The sequence below is a fragment of the Hypanus sabinus genome, chromosome 9, assembly GCF_030144855.1.
Source record: "Hypanus sabinus isolate sHypSab1 chromosome 9, sHypSab1.hap1, whole genome shotgun sequence".
NCBI lineage: Eukaryota > Metazoa > Chordata > Chondrichthyes > Myliobatiformes > Dasyatidae > Hypanus > Hypanus sabinus.
Window position 1 is genome coordinate 76,638,149 of NC_082714.1, and position 21,888 is coordinate 76,660,036.

Consider the following 21,888-nt stretch of genomic DNA (forward strand, 5'->3'; position numbering starts at 1 on the left):
GGATCTGACCCAGGACCAGAACATAGTTGTAATCAAAAAGGCACAAAATTTCCACTACTTTCTTAGAAATTTGAGTAGATTTGGCATGTCACCAAATCCTTTGCCAAACTTCTATAGATGCACGGTGGTTGCATCACATTCTGATATAGAAACATCCCAAGTTTGTCCAGCCTCTCCTTATAGCACGACCTCTAACCCAGGCAGCATCCTGGTAAACCTCTTCTGCACCGTCTCCAAAATCTCCACACCCTTCCTGTAATGAGCAACACACACAGAGTGCTGGAGGAACTCAGCAGGTCAGGCAGCAACTCTGGAGGGGAATGAACTGACGATATTTTGGACTGAGACCCTTCGTCGAGATGGGAAAGAAAGGTGCAGAAACCACAATAAGGTGGGGGATGGGGGAGGATTACATGCTGGCAACTGATAAGTAAGACCAGGTGAGGGGGAAGGTGGTTGGGTAGGGGAGGGGATTGTGAGGCAATAGTAGGAAGAGATAAATATCTTAGGCCAGTTAGCCTGATTTCAGTGGTTGGGAAGGTTAACTTGCAGGTTGAGTTGGTGGTAAGGAAGGCAAATGTAAGCTTTCATTTCAAGAGGACTACAATATAAGAAGTAGGATGTAGTAATTCTAAGACTTTATAAGGTATTGGTCTGTCTGCATTTGGAGTATTATGAGCAGTTTTGGGCTCCTAATCTAGTAAAAGATGTGCATTGGAGAAGGTACAGACAAGGTTCATGAGAATGATACTGGGAATGAAAGGAGCATTTGATTACTCTAGGCCTGTATTCGCTGGAGTTTAAACAAATAAAGGGGGATCTCACTGAAACCTACAAAATATTTAAAGGCCTAGAGAGAGAGGATGCAGAGAGGATGGTTCCTATAGTGGGTGAGTCTAGGACAGATGGCACAGCCTCAGAATAGAGGGACATTGATTTAGAACAGAGATGAGAAGGGATCTCTTTAGACAGTGGGTGGTGAATCTGTGGTATTCATTGCCATGGATGGCTGTGGAGGCCAAGTTACTGAGTATGTTTATAGCAGAGGTTGACGGGTTCTTGGTTAGTCAGGGGATCAAATGTTACAGGCAGAATACAGGAGAATAGAGTTGAGAGGGATAATAAATCACTACCCTAAATGCCAGCGGCGTAACAGGCAGTAGGTAGGATAATGAATCAGCCATGACGTAATGACTTGATGGGCAAAGTGGCCTAATTCTGCATCTATGTCTTATGGTCTTATAGTATGGCAAGGACAGTGGACCATGGAATAAAGAGTTTGGGATCCAGAGGGAGGTGATCAGACTCTTCATGAGGATGAAGTTCATGATGGGGGAGAAGAGAAGGGTTGTGAGGGTCACTGGAATGGAAGAAGACAAAAAAAGGTGAGGGTGAGAGATGGAGTGTTTACTGGAAGTTAAGGAAGTCGGTGTTCATCATCCACACCTTCCTCCCCGAGTTCCTCCAGCATTTTGAGTGTGAGTGTTGCTCAAGATTTCCAGCGGCTGTGGAATCACTTGTGTCTTCCTGTAGAGGGATGACCTTCCACCTCTGAAAACTCTGGACTGCCTGCCAAGCTAAGAATAGTGTAAGGGAGTTGGGGGGGAGGGTGTAATTGATGTACATTGAGATTCCTGCTCAGCCCATGGAGCCTAGTTCCCCACCGTGCAAGGCTGCCGCACGTTGGTGGAAGTCCAGTGCCTTGCCGTAGTCACTGGTGGTGTTGTAGACAGCGCCGAGGTTCTGCAGGATCACAGCCTCTTTCCTGCGCTCCAAATTGTCCCGTTGGCAGTACGGGAGGGCCTGCTCGAAGCACTCAGCTGCTAGTGAGAAGATCTTCAACTGCGAGTAGCCGAGTCCGATGTCATTGTAGAGTTTTCCTTTCAAACAGTGAGAACAGGAACATTAACATGAAGGTTCTTAACATCCAGGTTTTGATACACACTCTACACAGAATTCATTCCTCTACATCGGTGGACCCTACATAGCGTGGGGTCCGCTTTGTTGTGCAACAGCAGGATTTCCTGGTGGCCAACCATTTTAAGTCCACTGCCCAGGCCCACACTAACACATTGGTCCATGGCCTCCTCTACTGTCACGATAAGGCTACCCTCAAGCTGGAGGAGCAACACCTCATATTCCGTCTGGGTAGCCTCCAACCTGATGGAATGAGCTTGAATTTCTCGAACTTCCCATTATTTCTCTCCACCCTCCCCTACCACTCTATGGATAAACAGTTGATGCTCCAGGCTGAGACCCTTCATCAGAACTGCTTTCTTTGCTGATGTTGTGTGCCTGTGATGCTGGCGCAAGTAAGCATATGATAGTAAACCCCACTTTGACTTTAATAAACATATTGATCAAGTACTCACCAAGCAGGGCCTTGTTCTGAATGTTCCCACAAATGGTCTGGCACTCGTTCAACACCTGGGTGATCTCGGTGGCTGTGAACTGCCGGCACTGCAGCATGTGTCTGGCGGCCTCATTCAGGGCGATGGCGGCTAGGTCAGGGCTGCCCCCCTGCCGGTAGAGCTGGCCTGCCCTCCGGAAGCACCGGCCAGCCTGGGCCAGATCCCCTGCCCTAACCCAGCAGCTGGCCAGTTTCATGCAGGTGTCTGCCTCACCCTGTGACTGCTGGGCCTGGTAGTGAACCACGGCCTGTTGGTAGTTTTCAGCAGCACTCTGCAGGTCCCCCAGCCCCTCGTGAGCTATCCCCAGGTTAAAATACAGGTCACCCTGCCTTTCCCCACCCTCGGCGGGCTGCGACCTCAGCAGGAAGTCCAGGCCTTTGGCCTGCCTGCCTGAGGCCACATAGGCAGCGCCCAGGTTGAAAGCACAGGCCCTCTGCACACCCTGTTCACCCGTGTCAAGGGAGATAAGAAAGGCCTTCTTGAATGAGACCAGAGCCTCCTCCGGCCGCTCCTGGGCCAGGGCCCGGCTCCCGGCTTTGGTGAGGCCCTCGATCTCAGCTTGGATCTCCAGATGATCCTCTTCACCCTCATTCCCCTCCTGCTGCTTCTTTCGCTTCTTCTTTTTCCTAGTCTTGCCTTCAAGCTGGGCCGGGCCAGCATGCAGAGGCACATTTGGAGCCACATCGGAAGCCATAACCCCAAGTGTCCTCAACTGGACCTGCCAAGAGTGAACACACATTAACCCACACACACATTGGAAGAACTTTCTCACCCAGGGGCAGGAGGGACGCACTGCCTGAAGGGGTAGTGGAGGCAGAGACAAGTGAAAAAGTATCTAGATGAGTATTTGAATCACTAAAGCAGAGACTGCAATGAACTGAGTGCTGAGAGATGGGATCAGCAGAGGAGGGTCAGCATGAACATGGAATTAACCATATAACCATATAACAATCACAGCACGGAAACAGGCCATCTCGGCCCTCCTAGTCCGTGCCGAACTCTTAATCTCACCTAGTCCCACCTACCCACACTCAGCCCATAACCCTCCACTCCTTTCCTGTCCATATACCTATCCAATTTTACCTTAAATGACACAACTGAACTGGCCTCTACTACTTTTCAAGATGCTGGTTTGGACTCTGTGGATATTTTCACATGGCCTTCTACTGTATTGCATCAATCCAATTCATTTCTCTCGATTCAATCATCAGCACATCATGGACGCTAGCCTCCCTTCCATAGACTCTGCCTTAACTTCTCAGTGCCTCAGTGAAGCAGCCAGCACAATCAAAGAGCCCCTGCACACCTCAGACATTCTTTCTTCTTCCCCTCTGTTGGGAAAAGATACAAATAAATGAAGTTGTGTACCAGCAGGCTCAGGACTGTTATCAAACTGTTGGACGGACCTCTTGGGGGGTGGGGGGGGAGTGCATTATACCATAGTGGTTAATTAGGGCAATGCTTTACAGCACACTAGCTACAAGTACGGGTCTCGGTTCCTACTGTTCTCTGTAAGGAATTTGTCTGTTTTCCCGGTGACCCCACAGGTTTCCTCTGGGTTCTTCACTTTCTTCCCACATTCCAAAGACGTACGGTTAGGGATAGTGAATGTGGGCAGGCGATGTTGGCATGAGAAGCATAGTGACTCTCAGAATCATACTCGCTGAATTGATTTGACGCAAATGATGCATTTCACTATGTGTGGTGGCATCCGTCGGTCTCGAGAGACCATGAGTCTGCGCCTGGAGTTTCCAGGGCGCAGGCCTGGGCAGGGTTGTATGGGAGACCGGCAGTTGCCCAAGCTGCAGGCCTTCCCCTCTCCATGCCACCGATGTTGTCCAAGGGCACTAGGACCCATGCAGCTTGGCACCGGTGATGTCGCAGAGCAATGTGTTGTTAAGTGCCTTGCTCAAGGACACAAACACGCTGCCTCAGCTGAGGCTCGAACCAGTGACTTTCAGGTTACTAGTCTGATGCCTTGCTCACTAAGCCATGCGCCAACACAGAATCACTATACGCTTTGATATTTCGATTACATGTGACAAATAAAGCTAATCTTTATCTTTATAAAAGAGACTCTTGACTTCACAGTTTTACACCTTAGCTTTTACCTGCACTGAACTTTCTCTGTAGCTGTTATATTTTATTTAGCAATGTTTTGGAGAAGGAAGTCAGAGGATCAGAATGGGAGAGCAGCAGGAGCCATTTTGATTTTTCTTCTTCTCATTGAAGTTAAGAGAGGTGGGACTGAGCAGGCATGTGACGTCGGGCAGTGAAGCGGGCCTTATACAGCGGGCAGTGGAATGAGCCGGGATCAGAGTGAAGGCTTAAGTGCTTTGACTCAACAGGCTTAGGTGGAAATGGGCGAGGCAAGGTAGGTTTAGTTTTCAAGTTTTCCTGTTATTTGAGGAAAGGGGGAGGTATGAGTGTGAGGGCAGCTTGTTGTTCTCGGTGTCGGATGCGGGAGGTCCTGGAGTCTCCTAGTTTCCCGGATGTCCACATCTGCGCCAGGTGCACCAAGCTGCAGCTCCTAAGGGACCGAGTTAGGGAACTGGAGCTGCAGCTCAATGACCTTTGGCTGGTCAGGGAGAGTGAGGAGTTGATAGAGAGGAGTTACAGGCAGGTGGTCACATCGGGGCCATGGGAGGCAGACAGGTGGGTCATGGTTAGGAGTGGCAAGGCAAAGAGTTAGGTACTATAGAGCACCACAGTGGCTGTACCCCTTGACAATAAGTACTCCTGTTTGAGTACTGTTGGGGGGGGACAGCCTACCTGGGGAAAGCAACAGTGGCCGTGCCTCCAACACACAGTCCGGCCCTGTAGCTCAGAAGGGTAGGGAAAGGAAGAGGAAGGCCATAGTAATAGGGGAGTCAATAGTTAAGGGGTCAGATAGGTGATTCTGTGGATGCAATCAGGAGACCCGGATGGTAGTTTGCCTCCCTGGTGCCAGGGTCTGGGATGTTTCTGATCGCGTCCAAGATATCCTGAAGTGGGAGGGTGAGGATGTGGTGCATATAGGTGCACCAGAGGTTGTGGTGCATATAGGTACCAATAACATAGATAGGAAAAGGGAAGAGGTCCTGAAAGGAGTATATAGGGAGTTAGGAAGGAAGTTGAGAAGAAGGACTGCAAAGGTAGTAATCTCGGGATTACTGCCTGTGCCATATGACAGTGAGAGTAGGAATGGAATGAGGTGGAGGGTAAATGCATGGCTGAGGGATTGGAGCAGGGGGCAGGGATTCAAATTTCTGGATCATTGGGACTTCTTTTGGCGCAGGTGTGACCTGTACAAAAAGGATGGGTTACACTTGAATCCTAGGGGCACCAATATCCTGGCGGGGAGATTTCCTAAGGCTACTGGGAGAATTTAAACTAGAATGGTTGGGTGAGAATCAATTTGAAGAGACTAGGGGAGAGGAGGTTAGTTCACAAATAAAGAAAGTTAGTAGACAGTGTGTGAGGGAGGATAGGCAGGTGATAGAGAAGGGGAGGCTCAGACCGAAGATATAGGGAAGAAGGAAGAAAAAGATAAAGTTGTTTGCACCGTTAGGAATAAACAGAGAGGAAGAAGTGGAGAGTTTCTTAAATGCATCTATTTTAATGCTAGGAGCATTGTAAAAAAGGTGGATGAGAGAGCATGGATTGATACCTGGAAATATGATGTTGTAGCTATTAGTGAAACATGGTTGCAGGAGGGGTGTGATTGGCAACTAAATATTCCTGGATTTCATTGCTTCAGGTGTGATAGAATCGGAGGGGCAAGAGGGGGAGGTGTTGCATTGCTTGTCCGAGAAAATATTACTGCAGTGCTTTGGCAGAATAGATTAGAGGGCTCATCTAGGGAGACTATTTGGGTGGAATTGAGGAATGGGAAAGATGTAGTAACACTTATAGGGGTGTATTATAGACCACCTAATGGGGAGCGAGAATTGGAGGAGCAAATTTGTAAGGAGATAGCAGATATTTGTAGTAAGTACAGGGCTGTGATTGTGGGAGATTTTAATTTTCCACACACAGACTGGGAAGCCCATTCTGTAAAAGGGCTGGATGGTTTGGAGTTTGTAAAATGTGTGCAGGATAGTTTTTTGCAGCAATACATAGAGGTACCAACTAGCGAAGGGGCAGTGTTGGATCTCCTGTTAGGGAATGAGATAGGTCAGGTGACAGAGGTATGTGCTGGGGAGCACTTCAGGTCCAGTGATCACAATGCAACTAGTTTCAATATAATTATGGAGAAGGATAGGACTGGACCCAGGGTTGAGATTTTTGATTGAAGAAAGGCTAACTTTGAGGAGATGCGAAAGGATTTAGAAGGAGTGGATTGGGACAATTTGTTTTATGGGAAGGATGTAATAGAGAAATGGAGGTCATTTAAAGGTGACATTTTGAGGGTACAGAATCTTTATGTTCCTGTTAGGTTGAAAGGAAATGTTAAAAGTTTGAGAGAGCCATGTTTTTCAAGGGATATTGAAAACTTCGTTCGGAAAAAGATAGAGATCTACAATAAATATAGGCAGCATGGAGTAAATGAGGTGCTCGAGGAATATAAAGAATGTAAAAAGAATTTTAAGGAAGAAATTAGAAAAGCTAAAAGAAGATATAAGGTTGCTTTGGCAAGTAAGGTGAAAATAAATCCAAAGGGTTTCTACAGTTATATTAATAACAAAGGATAGTGAGGGGTAAAACTGGTCCCTTAGAGAATCAGAGTGGACAGCTATGTGTGGAGCCAAAAGTGATGAGGAAGATTTTGAACAATTTCTTTTCATTCACTAAGGAGAAGGATATTGAATTGTGTAAGGGAAACAAGTAGGGTAGTTATGGAAACTATGATGATTAAAGAAGAGGAAGTACTAGAGCTTTTAAAGAATATAAAAGTGGATAAGTCTCCGGGTCCTGACAGGATATTCCCTAGGACCTTGAGGGAAGTTAGTGTAGAAATAGTAGGGGCTCTGACAGAAATATTTCAAATATCATTAGAAACGGGGATGGTGCCAGAGGAGTGGCGTATTGCTCATGTGGCTCCATTGTTTTAAAAGGGTTCTAAGAGTAAACCTAGCAATTATAGGCCTGTAAGTTTGATGTCAGTGGTGGGTAAATTAATGGAAAGTATACTTAGAGATGGTATATATAATTATCTGGATAGTCAGGATCTGATTAGGAACAGTCAACATGGTTTTGTGCGTGGAACGTCATGTTTGACAAATCTTATTGAATTTTTTGAAGAGGTTACTAGGAATGTTGACGAGGGTAAGGCAGTGGATGTTGTCTATATGGACTTCAGTAAGGCGTTTGACAAGGTTTCACACAGAAGGTTAGTTAGGAAGGTTCAATTGTTAGGTATTAATATCGAAGTAGTGAAATGGATTCAACAGTGGCTGGATGGGAGATGCCAGAGAGTAATGGTGGATAACTGTTTGTCAGTTTGGAGGCCGGTGACGAGTGGTGTGCTTCAGGGATCTGTACTGGGTCCAGTGTTGTTTGTCATATATATTAATGATCTGGATGATGGGGTGGTAAATTGGATTAGTAAGTATGCAGATGATACTAAGATAGGTGGCGTTGTGGATAATGAAGTAGGTTTTCAAAGTTTGCGGAGAGGTTTAGGTCAGTTAGAAGAGTGGGCTGAACAATGGCAGATGGAGTTTGATGCTGATAAGTGTGAGGCGCTACATTTGGGTAGGAGTAATCCAAATAGGACATACATGGTAAATGGTAGGGCATTGAGGAATGCAGTAGAACAGAGTGATCTAGGAATAATGGTGCATAGTTCCCTGAAGGTGGAATCTCATGTGGATACAGTGGTGAAGAAAGCTTTTGGTATGCTGGCCTTTATAAATCAGAGCATTGAGTATAGGTATTGGGATGTAATGTTAAAATTGTACAAGGCATTGGTGAGGCCAAGTTTGGAGTATTGTGTACAGTTCTGGTCACCAAATTATAGGAAAGATATCAACAAAATAGAGAGAGTACAGAGAAGATTTACTAAAATGTTACCTGGGTTTCAGCACCTAAGTTACAGAGAAATGTTGAACAAGTTAGGTCTTTATTCTTTGGAGCGTAGAAGGTTGAGGGGGGTCTTGATAGAGATATTTAAAATTATGAGGGGGATAGATAGAATTGACGTGGATAGGCTTTTTCCATTGAGAGTAGGGGAGATTCAAATAAGAGGAAATGAGTTGAGAGTTAAGGGGCAAAAGTTTAAGGGTAACACGAGGGGGAACTTCTTTACTCAGATACTGGTAGCTGTTTGGAACAAGCTTCCAGTAGAAGTGGTAGAGGTAGGTTCGATTTTGTCATTAAAAAAAAATTGGATAGCTATATGGACAGGAAAGGAATGGAGGGTTATGGGCTGAGTGCAGGTAGGTGGGACTAGGTGAGAGTAAGCGTTTGGCATGGACTAGAAGGGCCAAGATGGCCTGTTTCCGTGCTGTAATTGTTATATGGTTATATGGTTACTTTTTTTTAACCATGCTCTACCTCAGTGCACTGTGTAATGAATTGACCTTTAAAAACAATATGCAAGACAAGTTTTTCACTATCTTGGTACATATCCCAATAATAAACCAACATTACTTCAGCCCTATAGTGCCAGTGAGCCAGGTTCAATCCTGGCCTCCAGCAGACTCTGTGGGGTCTGCATTTTCTTCCTGTGACCATGTACACTTCCATCCATGTTTCTAAACCAATTAAACTCCAATGTGGAACCAGACAAGGATATCCGTTGAGCCCTTTGTTTTATGATTTGGTGCTAGAACCTTTAGCAATTGCCTTTCGAGAGTCTAAAGGTATCACCGGTATCTTAAGGAAAGGTACTATTCATAAAGTCTTGCTTTATGCTGATGACCTATTGCTTTTTATATCTAATGTTACAACTTCTTTACCCTCTATGTTTCATTTACTGACTAATTTTAGTCAGTCTTTCAGGATGTAAATTGAATTTACATAAGAGTGAATTGTTTCCCTTAAATCATTTGATACCAACTGATAATAACCTTCCTTTTAAAATTGTAAGAAAACAATTTACATATTTGGGTGTAACAATCACTAACAATTACAAAGATATATTCAAAGAAAATGTTTTAACCTTAATGAATTATGTGAAAAAGACACTCTCTAATTGGTCACCTCTCTCTTTATCATTGATTGGTTGAAATAATTCTATTAAAATATTTTACCTAAATTTATATACTTCTTTCAAGCCGTACCTGTTTTTATTCCTAAGTCTGTTTTTGATTCTCTAGATTCGATCCTTTCTTCCTACATATGGAAGAACAGGAAACCCTAATTAAAGAAAGCCCACCTTCAAAAAAGCAAAAAGAATGGTGGCCTTGTTTTACCCAGCTTTAGGTTATATTATTGGGCAATTAACATACAAAATCTTATGTTCTGATTATAGTCTATTAATTGTGAGGATTGTCCAATATGGGTCTTTTTGGAAGCCAATTCTGTTATTGGGTGCAAGTTGAATAGGGAGTTAACATTGGCATGTGGCAAAGGTAATGTCGCAGTAGTTATGGGGGATTTCAACATGCAGGTGAACTGGGAGAATCAGGTTGGTGCTGGACCCCAGGATAGGGAGTTTGTAGAGTGCCTACGGAATGCATTCTTGGAACCGCTTGTACGAGAGCCGACCAGGGACAAGGCTATTCTGGATTTAGTCTTGTGTAATTAACAGGATTTGATAAGTGATCTTGAAGCAAAGGAGGCATTAGGAGGTAGTGACCATAACATGATGTTTTATCTGCAATTTGAGAAGGATAAGGGCAGATCAGAGGTGTCAGTGTTGCAGTTGAACAGGGGTAACTATGGAGCCATGAGGGAGGAGCTGGCCAAAGTTAACTGGATGGATATCCTAGCAGAAAAGACAGTGGAACAGCAATGGCAGGTATTCTTGGGAATAATGCACAAGGTGCAAAATCAGTTCATCCCCCAGAGAAGGAAGGATTAAAAGGGGGGAATGGGGCCACAGTGGTTGACAAAGGAAGTCAGAGATTGCATAGCATTAAAAAAAAAAGAAATATGACAGAGCTAAGGTGAGTGGGAGGACAGATGATTGGGAAATTTTTAAGGAACAACAGAACTTAACTAAAAAGGCAATACGGGGAGAAAAAAATGAGGTACGAACGCAAGCTAGCCAGGAATATAAAGGAGGATAGCAAAAGCTTTTTTAGGTATGTGAAAAGAAAGAAGATAGTTAAGAACAATGTTGGGCCCTTGAAGAATGAATTGGGTGAAATTGTTATGGGAAACAGAGAAATGGCAGAAGAATTTAATAAGTACTTTAGATCTGTCTTCACTAGGGAAGACACAAGCAATCTCCCAGATGTACGGATGGGCCGAGGACATAGGGTAACAGAGGAAATGAAACAGATTGACATTAGGAAGGAAACGGTGATGAGCAGACTGATGGGACTGAAGGCTGACAAATCCCCAGGTCCAGATGGTCTGCATCCTAGGGTACTAAAGGAGGTGGCACAGGAAATTGCGGATGCCAATGTTCCTTAGATTCAGGATCAGTTCCTGAGGATTGGAGAATGGCTAATGTTATCCCACTTTTTAAGAAAGGAGGGAGGGAGAAAACAGAGAACTATCGTCCTGTCAGCCTAACATCAGGTGTGGGAAAGATGCTAGAGTCCATTATTAAAGATGAAATAGTGGCATATCTAGATAGCAGTGATAGGATTGGGCCGAGCCAGCATGGATTTACCAAGGGCAAATCATGCTTGACTAATCTATTGGAGTTTTTTGAGGATGTAACCAGGAAGTTAGACGGGGGAGATCCGGTGGATGTAGTGTACCTCGATTTTCAGAAGGTACACTATTTGATAAGGTCCCACATAGGAGATTGGTGGGTAAAATCAGAGCTCATGGCATTGGGGGGGAAGATATTGACATGGATAGAAAACTGGTTGGCAGATAGAAAGCAAAGGGTAGCGGTGAATGGGTGTTTCTCGGAATGGCAGATGGTGATGAGTTGGGTGCCACAGGGCTCGGTATTGGGACCACAGCTGTTTACGATTTACATCAATGATTTAGATGAAGGCATTGAGAATAACATCAGCAAGTTTGCTGATGATACTAAGCTGGGTGGCAGTGTGACATGATGAGGATGTTAGGAGAATTCAGGGTGACTTGAATAGGCTGAGTGAGTGGGCAGATACTTGGCAGATGAAGTTTAATGTGAATAAGTGTGAGGTTATCCACTTTGGGAGTAAGAACAGGAAGGCAGATTATTATCTGAATGGTGTAGAGTTAGGTAAGGGAGAAATACAAAGAGATCTAGGAGTCCTTGTTCATCAGTCACTGAAGGCGAATGAGCAAGTGCAGCAGGCAGTGAAGAAGGCTAATGGAATGTTGGCCTTTATTACAAAGGGAATTGAGTACAAGAGCAAGGAAATCCTTTTGCATTTGTACAGGGCCCTGATGAGACCACACCTGGAGTATTGTGTACAGTTTTGGTCTCCAGGGTTAAGGAAGGACATCCTGGCTATAGAGGAAGTGCAGCGTAGATTCACAAGGTTAATTCCTGGGATGTCTGGACTGTCTTACGCAGAGAAGTTAAAGAGACTGGGCTTGTACATGCTGGAATTAAGCAGACTGAGAGGGGATCTGATTGCAACTTATAAGATTATTAAGGGATTGGACAAGATAGAGGCAGGAAATATGTTCCAGATGCTGGGAGAGTCCAGTACCAGAGGGCATGGTTTGAGAATAAGGGGAAGGTCATTTAGGACAGAGTTAAGGAAAAACTTCTCCCAGAGTTGTGGGGGTCTGGAATGCACTGCCTCAGAAAGCAGTGGAGGCCAATTCTCTGGATGCTTTCAAGAAGGAGCTAGATAGGTATCTTATGGATAGGGGAATCAAAGGATATGGGGACAAGGCAGGAGCCAGGTATTGATAGTAGATGATCAGCCATGATCTCAGAATGGCGGTGCAGGCTCGAAGGTCGGAATGGTCTACTTCTGCACCTATTGTCTATTGAAATTTTCTATTATTTCTCTTCTTGGATCCTCTCTTCCATTATCTGTAGATAAATTAATTGACAGTTTGGTGGTTAAACACACTTTGAGGATCTGGCCACAGTTTAGAAAACATTTGGGTTTATTGAGATTTTCTCTTTCCAGTCCTATTTTTTCTAATTTTTTTAAACAATCTACGACTGATCTGTGTTTTAGAGAATGGGATAGATTAGGCATTAAACAATTTCAGCATCTGTTTGTTGGAGGGAATCTCTCTTCTTTTGAGCAGCTCTCAGTGAAATATAACCGATCAAATACCCACTTTTTTTGATAGCTACAGATTAGAGATACTTTTAAGATCTAAACTACATATATTTCCTACTAGCCTGGATTAGAACATAATAGATGTAATTTTAAATTTGAAACCTTTTGGAAATGGCTCAATATCTTATATTTATGGTCTGTTTTAAGGATTAAGAATGGCTCCTTTAGATAAAATTAAAAAAGATTGGGAAAAGGATTTAGAGACTTCATTATCTGATGAGACCTGGAGGGTTATTTTCAAAATGGTTAATTCTTCATCATTATGTGCTCATCATTCCCTCCTACAATTTAAAGTAGTATATAGGGCTCATATGTCTAAAGACAGCTCTCTCGCTATATTGCAGATATATCTCCTTACTGTGATAGACGTAATAATGTAGAGGCTTCATTAATTCATATGTTTTCATCATGTTCAAGCCTTGAAACATATTGGAAAGACGTATTCCAAACTTTTCTGTACTTCTTAAAGTTAGTTTTAAGCCCAATCCTTTAACTGCACTATTTGGTATTGTTGAGGAAAGAGTTATATTTTTGGAGCCTTCGCTTTCGTGGGTACTGGCTTTTATTTCTCTTATAGCTAGGAGGGCGATCTTGCTTAAATGGAAGGAGGTTGCCCCCCCCCCCACACATGCTCAATGGTTATGTGATGTTATGTCATGTTTAAATCTAGAGAAGATTTGTTGTTGGATTTCTAATTCTAACCAAGATTTTCAAATGTTATGGGGACCCTTTCTGAACTATTTTAAAAATCTTTGAATTGTTATTAAAGCAAAGATCTGGACTATTATCATAAAACACTAAAAACACTAAATGGTAAAGTACTCTTTTCTTTTTCTCTTGTTTTTTTTCCAACTAGTTTTATCTTGGTAGGGGGTGTAGATTTTTTTTACAATATAATTAACCCTACTAGTGTATTTGATCACTCAAAATATTTTATTTGATTGATTATCAATATGGGATACCGTGACTGTGATCGTATGCATTTTATGCTATCTTATTTTGATTTATAATAAGTATCCTTATAAACTCTGTATTTGTGTGTATGAAATTCAATAAAAATATTGGAAAAAGAAAGACTTTGGTCCATGTGAGTTGGCATGTTAATTGTCTACTGTAAATTACCCAGTGTGTAGACGAGTGGTAGAAACAGGGAGAAATGATGAGTACGCAGAGAATTTTAAAAAACTGTGATAAATGATGAATATATACAATACTAATGTTTATGAGGTAATTAGACAGATTACAAACAGCCAGTGAACAGGCAGATATGGATCATGTCCACGCCAATGGCATTAGTTATATTGGCATTATATTTGACCAAGAAGAAATGGTGGACTGAAGGGCCTATTCTTGTGTGGTCCATTTTCTGTCTGAGTAAATGGGTAGATAATGGACAGCATGGATTTGGTGGGTTGAAGGGTCTCTCCCCAAGCTTGATGATTCTCTCTGGGTTATAAAGGGATATAGTCATACAGTACAGAAACAGGCCTTTCACCCTAACTTGCCCATGCCAATAAAGGTGTCCACCATCTCATTTATTTGTGTCTGGCTCATATCCCTCTAAACTTTCCTATCCCTGTACCTGTACCTGTCCATATCTCTGTAAACCTTTCCTATCCTTGTATCTGTCCAAGTGTCTTTTAAAATGCCGTTAATGTACATGTCTTGACCACTTCCTCTGGCAGATCGTTCCACATACTAATCATCCTCTGGATGAAGAAGTTGCCTCTCAGATCCTTTTTACATTTCTGCACTCTAGTTCTCAATTCTCCAACCTGGGGGGAAAAGACACTGTGCATTCACCCTATCTCTGCCCCTTATGATTTTCTGCACATTGTTAACATGGGTAAGAAAACTTTTTGAGTGTGCCAAAATGGCGATAACACTGGACAACAAAGATTTTGCTTCCTGAATACCTTTAGGCATACCTTATGAATTTTGGACTACTGATCATGAAAATCACCATGAAATTTCCCTATCATGCACCATTTTTAAAAATAAATTTATGTTTATTATTTCAATTCATAATTCAAGTCAATTAAAATGTTGCCTACAATGTAAGCTGGACAGTTTCCTATTTTGTCCAGGCATGCTTGGGCATGCTTAGGCGGCATGGCTACCGCATGGCAGGTCAGGTTTTAGTAATAATTATTGGGTTCAGGATTGGAAGGATGTAATTTGCTATCATCAGGCACAAAAATTTCTATGAAGGATTTTGATTTTTGAGACAGATGCTTCCTAGAATAACTGATGCCAAGATTAAGGAAAACATTTTTGTTGGTCCACAAATCAAATAGGTCATCAACGACAGGCAATCTGAAGAATTTCTAGTGGGACCGGAGAAAATCACATGGAAGGCGTTCAAGGAAGTTGTTGACATTTTTCTCTGCATCTACAGAGCACCAAACTACATGCAGCTGGTTGAAACATGCTTCAAGCATATAAAACCATGAAATGCAACATGTCACTGAAGATTCATTTTCTGCATTCCCATTTAGACTTCTTCCCTGCAAATCTTGGTGCTGTTAGTGACGAACGTGGTGAAAGGTTTCACCAGGGCATTGCGGTCATGGAGAAAAGATACCAGGGCAACTGGAATCTGTCAATGCTGGCGAATTATTGTTGGACACTTAAGCGAGAAGCCTCAGACAGCGAGTACAAATGAAAATCATTAACAAAATATTTTTAACTTAGTCAAACTATTGCAAAGCATCAGTGCCATTATACAATTAAACACATTATATTCAATAAAAGTTGATTTGTTGTTTCTCCAAATTTCTACGTGATATAAGTAGTCTGAAATTATATTTGTGTTCATCTTCAAACAGTCTATCATAAACAAAAAAAAATTCCAAGGAAGCAACACTTTTGAAAAAATTTGTTGTCCAGTGAATCTTCCAAAAAATTCTCTCACATGCCATGGTAATTTTGAGCACAGATGATCATAGATTAATGAATTAGTAATACTAATTATGGATTTTTTAAGGAAAGAAAGGATGAGTCCTGTTTCAAATTTATGTGTATTCATTGGTTTACTGTTCATAACAGAAGCAGATTGAAATCAATGAAGCAATAAAGAGAATTGAGGGGTAACACTGCATTACGTGTGCCAACAAAATTTTTATGTTAGCCAGCTTGGGTACACATGCCAGAGGTTTGCCACCCCTGCTCTATAAGGTCACCTCTCAGTTTTCTATGGTCCAAGGAATATCACCCTAGCCTCCTAAATCCCTCCCTATAACAGTTCCTCAAGCCCTGGGAAAATTTCTGGTAAATTGTTTCCACATACTTTCCAGCTTAATGACATCTTTCCTACAACAGGATGTCCAAAACTGTACATAAGATGCGGCCCTCACCCACATTTCCTCCGTTTCTCAAACATCCGTGCTCAGCCCATCTTCCTCTTGTTCTTACCTACCAGCTTCCACATCCAACATATTATCCTCCGCAACATTCCTCAACTCCAAAGGGACCCTACCACTAAACATATCTTTACCTCTCCCTCCACTCCTTCCATGATTCCCTTGACATTTCGTCCCTCCACACTAATCTCCCTCCAGGCTACATCTGCCTATACACCCCCTCCTTCACCTCTGTTCAGGGCCCCAACAGATCTTCCAGGTGAGGCAACACTTCACCTGTGAATCTGCTGGGATTGTCTATTGTGTCCGATGCTCCCAATGCGGCCTCCTCTACGGTGGTGAGACCTGTCGTAAATTGGGAGACCGCTTCGTCAAGCACCTCCGACCATCCACCACAAGCGGGACTTCATGGTAGTCAAACATTTTAACTCCCATTCCCATTCCCATTCTGATGCGTCAATCCATGGCCTCCTCTTGTGCTAAGATGAAGTCACACTCAGAGTGGAGGAGAAACCTCTTTTATTCCAGCTGGGTACCCTCCAACCCTCCATCCTGATGGTATGAATAATGCTTTCTCCTTCTGGTGAACAAATTCCCCACTCTGGCCTTATACTTCTTTTCACCTGCTTATAACTTCTCCCCTCCTTCCCTTTGTCCTGTTGTCCATGATCCTTTCCTCTCCAGCCCTTGACCTTTCCCACCTGCCTGGCTTTACCTTTCACCTTTCAACTAGCCTTGTTACCTTCCCCCACCTTTTATTCAAACATTTCCCCCCTTCTTTCTCAGTCCTGAGAAAGGCCTCGGCTCAAAACGTCAACTGCTTAGTCTTTTCCATAGGTGCTAGCTACCTGACCTGCTGAGTTCCTCCAGCATTTTGTGTGTGTTGCTATTTAATCAGTGTCTCTGTGAACTAAAGTAAACAGAATTGGATACAGTATTTCTGGTGATGTCACATCAGTGATTTGCAATGACATGCCATAAATATCCTTCTTATTGTGCCTTGTGACTCTCTATATATATTTTGTGCGCCAGTTCCCGAGGAGTCATCAGATTGTGTAGAGGGACTGAGAGTTTAAAAGAAGTGAGCTGGGGTAGTTGGCACATTTTGTGTGTCACAGTTCCTGAGGAGATATGGCTCATGCATAATTAGGCACGTGGCAAGATGCAATAAAAAGGGTTTAGGGTTAAGCAGCGTAGCCCTTGTTGGAGTTGTCCAGTGTTAGAGTGGAGTGTTAAGGCTTTGGCTGATAGAGGCTTAGAAGAGGCGTAGGCCATAGGCAGATTTTTTTTTTGTTATCTATTCTTTCTTTCTTTTCACATATTTAGAGCAGTGGGGATGACAGGCAGGGTAGTGGAATGCTCCTCTTGTGGGATGTGGGAAGACAGGGAGAGCTCCAGTATCTTTGACAACTACACTTGCAAAGTACATCCAGCTGCAGCTTCTAACAGACCACGTTAAGGAGTTGGAGCTGGAACAGGATGAACTCTGGATCATTGAGGAGGCTGAGGGGGTGATAGACAAGACATACAGGGAGGTAGTTACACCCAAGGTGCAGGGCACAGGTAAATGGGTGATCATGAGGAGGAAATAGGAAATAGGCAGCCAGTGCTGAGTACCCCTGTTCCCCACAACAGCAGCTATACCACTTCGGGGGGGGGGGGGCGGCGGAGGGACGGAAATGACCTAGCAAAGGAAAACCATAGCAGTCAGGTCTCTGGCACTGGGTCTGGCTTTGTGCTCATCAGGGAATGGGGAAAAAGAGACAAACTGACGAAAGGTCTCGGCCCAAAACGTGCTTCTCCCTATAGATGCTGCCTGGCCTGCTGTGTCCTACCAGCATTTTGTGTGTGTTGTTGATAGGGGATTTGTTGGTTAGGGGAACAGAAAGGAGATTCTGTGGACAAGCACTAGATTCCCAGATGGTAATTGCCTCCTGGGTGCCTGAGTCATATACATCTCAGATTGAGTCCACAATATTCTTAAGTGGGAGGGTGAGCAGCCAGAGGTCATGGTCTGCATCTGTACCAATGACATGGGTAGGAAGGATGATGAAGTTCTGCAAAGTGAGTTCAGGGCGTAAAGGTGTTAAGATAAAGGACAGGACCTCCTGGGTTGTGATGTCAGGATTGCTACCCGTGCCACATGCTAGTGAGGCCAGAAAATGGAAGATCATATAGTTTAACATGTGTCTAAGTAGATGGTGTTGGAAAGAGGGCCTCAGATTTTTGAATCACTGGGTTCTCTTCCAGGGAAGGTTGGACCTAAAAATGGAGGGGAACTAATATCCCAGTAGGAAGGTTTGCTAGTGCTGTATGGGGGAGGGGGTTAAACTAGAGTTGCTGCAAGATGGGAATCAGAGTTCCAGAGCAGATAGTAAAGCAGTTGTGGAGAAAGATGCTATTAAGCCTATGTACAAAGTCAGGTATCAAAAGGTCGAGTATGGTGGGACTAATGTTCTGAGCTGCGTATATTTCAATGCAAGGAGTACTGTAAGAAAAGCAGATGACAGAACATGGATCAGCACATGGAATTATAACATTGTAGCCATCAATGAGTCTTAGTTGCAAGAGGGGCAGGACTGGCAGCTGACTGTTCAGGGCTTCTGTTGTTCTAGACATGATGGAGTGGGAGGGGTGGCATCACTAGTCAGGGAAAATGTCACAGCAGTGGTCAGTCAGGACAGACTGGAGAGCTCATCTAGTGAACCTCTAAGATAGAACTGAGGAATGATAGATATGACCACGTTAATGGGGCTATATTATAGATCACCCAACAGTCTGTGGGATTTAGAGGAGCAGATTTGTAGAAAGATCACAGACTGTGCAAGAATGATAAGGTTGTGGTAGTAGGTGATTTTAACTTTCCACAAAATTGACTGGGACTCCCACACTGCAAAAGGGCTAGATGGGAAAGAATTTTTCAAATATATTCAGGAAAGTTTCCTTAATCAGTGCATAGAAGTCCCAACTAGAGAGAGTCGATACCAGATCTCCTTTTAAGGAATGAGACAGGGCAGATGACAAAATTTTATGTAGGGGAACACATTGCATCCAGAGATCATAATGCCATTAGTTTCAAGGTAATTACGGAAAAGTATAGGTCTGGTCCTCAGAATGAAGATTCTAAATCGGAGAAAGGCCAATTTTAATGGTATCAGAAAGAATCTGGCAAGAGTGGATTGGAACAGGTTGTTTTCTAGCAAAGATGTACTTATTAAGTAGGAGGCCTTCAAAAGTGAAATTTTGAGAGTACTGGGTTTGTACGTACCTGTCAGATTAAAAGGCAGAATTAATAGGTATAGGATTACCTTGGTTTTCAAGAGATATCGAGACCCTGGTTAAGGAAAAGAAGAAGGTGTATTGCAGGTATGGGCAGTTAGGAACAAATGAGGCACTTGAGGAGTATAAGAAATGTGCCAGAACACTTGAGAAGGAAATCAAAAGGGCTAAAAGACCTGAGGTTGCCCTAGCAGACTAGGTGAAGGGGAAAGATACACTAAAAGCAAAAGAACAGCAAGGGACAAATTTGGTTCTGTGGAAGATCAGGGTGGAGCTAAAAGAGACGGGGGAGGTCTCAAATGGATTTTTGCATCTGTATTTACTCTGAAGATAGATACAGAGTCTATAGTTGTGAGACAATGCAGCATTGACCTGATTATAAAGAAGAAAATGTTTGGTGTCTTGAGGCAAATTAGGGAAGATAAATCTCCTGGGCCTGACATGGTGTTCCCTTGGATCCCATGGGAGGCTCGTGCAGAAATTTCAGGGGCCTGAGCAGAGATATTTAAAGCTTCCTTAGCCACAGGTGAGGTGCTGGAGGATTAGGGGATAACTAATGCTGATCAGTTGTTTAAGAAAGTTTAGTGCAGAAATTGCAGGGACCCCAGTCGAGATATTTAAAACATCCTTCACCAGGGGTGAGGTGCCAGAGGATTGGAGGATAGCTAACGTTGTTCCGTTGTTTAAGAAAGGCTCTAAGAATAATCAGGAAATTATAGGCGGGTGAGCCTGACAGCAGTAGTGAAAAAGTTATTGGAAGGTATTGTAAGGGAATGGATATATCAGTATTTGGACAGACAGGGACTGATTAGAGATAGTCAAAATGGCTTTGTGCATGGTAAGTTCTGTCTAATCAATCTTTCAGAGTTTTTCAAGGAAGTTACCAGGAAAGTTGATGAAGGCAAGGCAGTGGATATTTTCTACCTGGTGTTTAGCAAGGCCTTTGAAATGATTATCAATTTCAGGAATCAAGAGGGATGAACAAGCTTCACTATTCTTAAATGTTGAGTCAGTGGAAAGCTTTAAGTTCTTGGGAGTGAACATCGCAGAGGAGCTCTCTTGGATTACCAACACATCCTTGATAGTAGGGAAAGCTCAGCAGTGCCTATACTATCTTAGGAGTTTAAAGAGAGCAAATCTGCCCCAAAAGCTGCTGGTAAACCTTCACTGATGTGTAACTGAAAGCATACCAACCTACTGCATGACAGTATGGTATACTAGCTGCAAGAAAGTCAACCAATAAGCACTTCAACAATTGATCAGATCATCACTGGGACACAATCACCAGATAGGGAGAATGTCTACAATGCACGGTCTATGGAGGGCTCGCAAGATCGTGGTGGACTTATCACCTGTTCAATCTCCTACTTCCTGTAGGAAATTCAGAAACATCTCTGCGCAGACATCCAGACTGAAAAACTGTTTTCTCTCCAGGTCTGTCCTGCAACTGAGCATAAACCCACTCCCCCATTCCACCATAGATTGACCCTATGGACAATCTCTAAGTACACTACGTGAGCATATGCAATATTTGGGTTTAAATGGGGCAGCTACCTTCCTTTGATTTCAAAGCTTATTTTTTAAAATCTCAGCTTGAATGGGACAGCCACAGTTGCTTTTAATTTAGTTGTTTGTTTTAAATTCAGTTGTAACTTAGGTGTCATTCTAAATAACTCAGGTGATTTAAAATTTGGTCATTGTGTTTTAGGTAACTGAATCGCCAGTATGCTGTTTTGCACGGAATGGAGCAGCACTGCAATCTTGTTGTCCTCAGCAATGACAAAAAAGCTCTAACTAACGAACTAGAGTCATAAACTCAAGGAGCACATATACAGACGATTTGGCCCTAGGAGTGCTGACCAAGATGTCTATCTGAGCGAGTCCCATTTGCCTATGTTTGCCCATATCCCTCTAGCCTTTCCAATCTGGGTGTCTTTTAAATGTTGTAATTGTACCCACCCCTTACTGCTTCCTCTGACAGCTTGCTCTACATACTGATACCCTCCGGGTAAAGAAGTTGCCCCATGGGTTTGTACTAAATCTCTTTTAAACCTGTGATTTCTAGTTCTTGATTCCCCAGGCCTGGGAGAAAAGACTGTGTATTCTTGCGATCTGTACCCCTCAATAGTAAAGAAGGGGATTAGAGGGGGATCTGAGGAGGAGTTTTCCCCCAATAGGAGGCCTGGAATCTGGAACACACTGCCTGATGGGTTGGTGAAGGCAGAGATTCCCACAACAGTGAAGTATCTAGACCAGTGAAACCCACCAAGGGACAACATGGAAACCACAGACACACAGACACAGAGCCAGGCTTGGGTGTGGCCTTCAGCACTTCCTCTGACAGCTCATTCCACATACCCAGTAGCCTATCTGTGGAAAACCTGCCTCTCAGAGCCTTTGGATTCTTTCCCCTTCACCTTAAACCCATGACATCTTGCTTCAGATTCTCCAATCCTGCGAAAGATAATTTGACATCCACCATATCTATGCCAGTCATGATATTATACACCTCAGTAGAGTCACCCGTCTAATTCCGATGCTTCAGGGGAATAA

The 21,888-nt window shown here is 43.4% G+C and overlaps 1 protein-coding gene across 8 annotated transcripts in view; it reads right to left on the reverse strand.

Annotated features, from left to right (window-relative positions):
* The window catches only part of LOC132399501 (tetratricopeptide repeat protein 24), a 110,423-nt gene that overhangs the window by 86,957 nt on the left and 1,578 nt on the right, over nt 1-21,888 (reverse strand). For 4 of the 8 annotated variants that reach the window (XM_059979941.1, XM_059979939.1, XM_059979935.1 and 1 more), the window contains exons 1-2: nt 2,373-3,434; nt 1,665-1,880 (exon numbers count right to left, since the gene is read on the reverse strand). In XM_059979941.1, coding sequence (XP_059835924.1) covers nt 1,665-1,880; nt 2,373-3,150 — 994 coding nt within the window. In that variant the 5' untranslated portion in view covers nt 3,151-3,434. Of the gene's footprint in view, nt 1-1,664; nt 1,881-2,372; nt 3,438-3,494; nt 3,743-21,888 lie in introns of those variants that run through there. The other 4 variants (XM_059979938.1, XR_009514008.1, XM_059979937.1 and 1 more) reach the window with 4 other exon arrangements.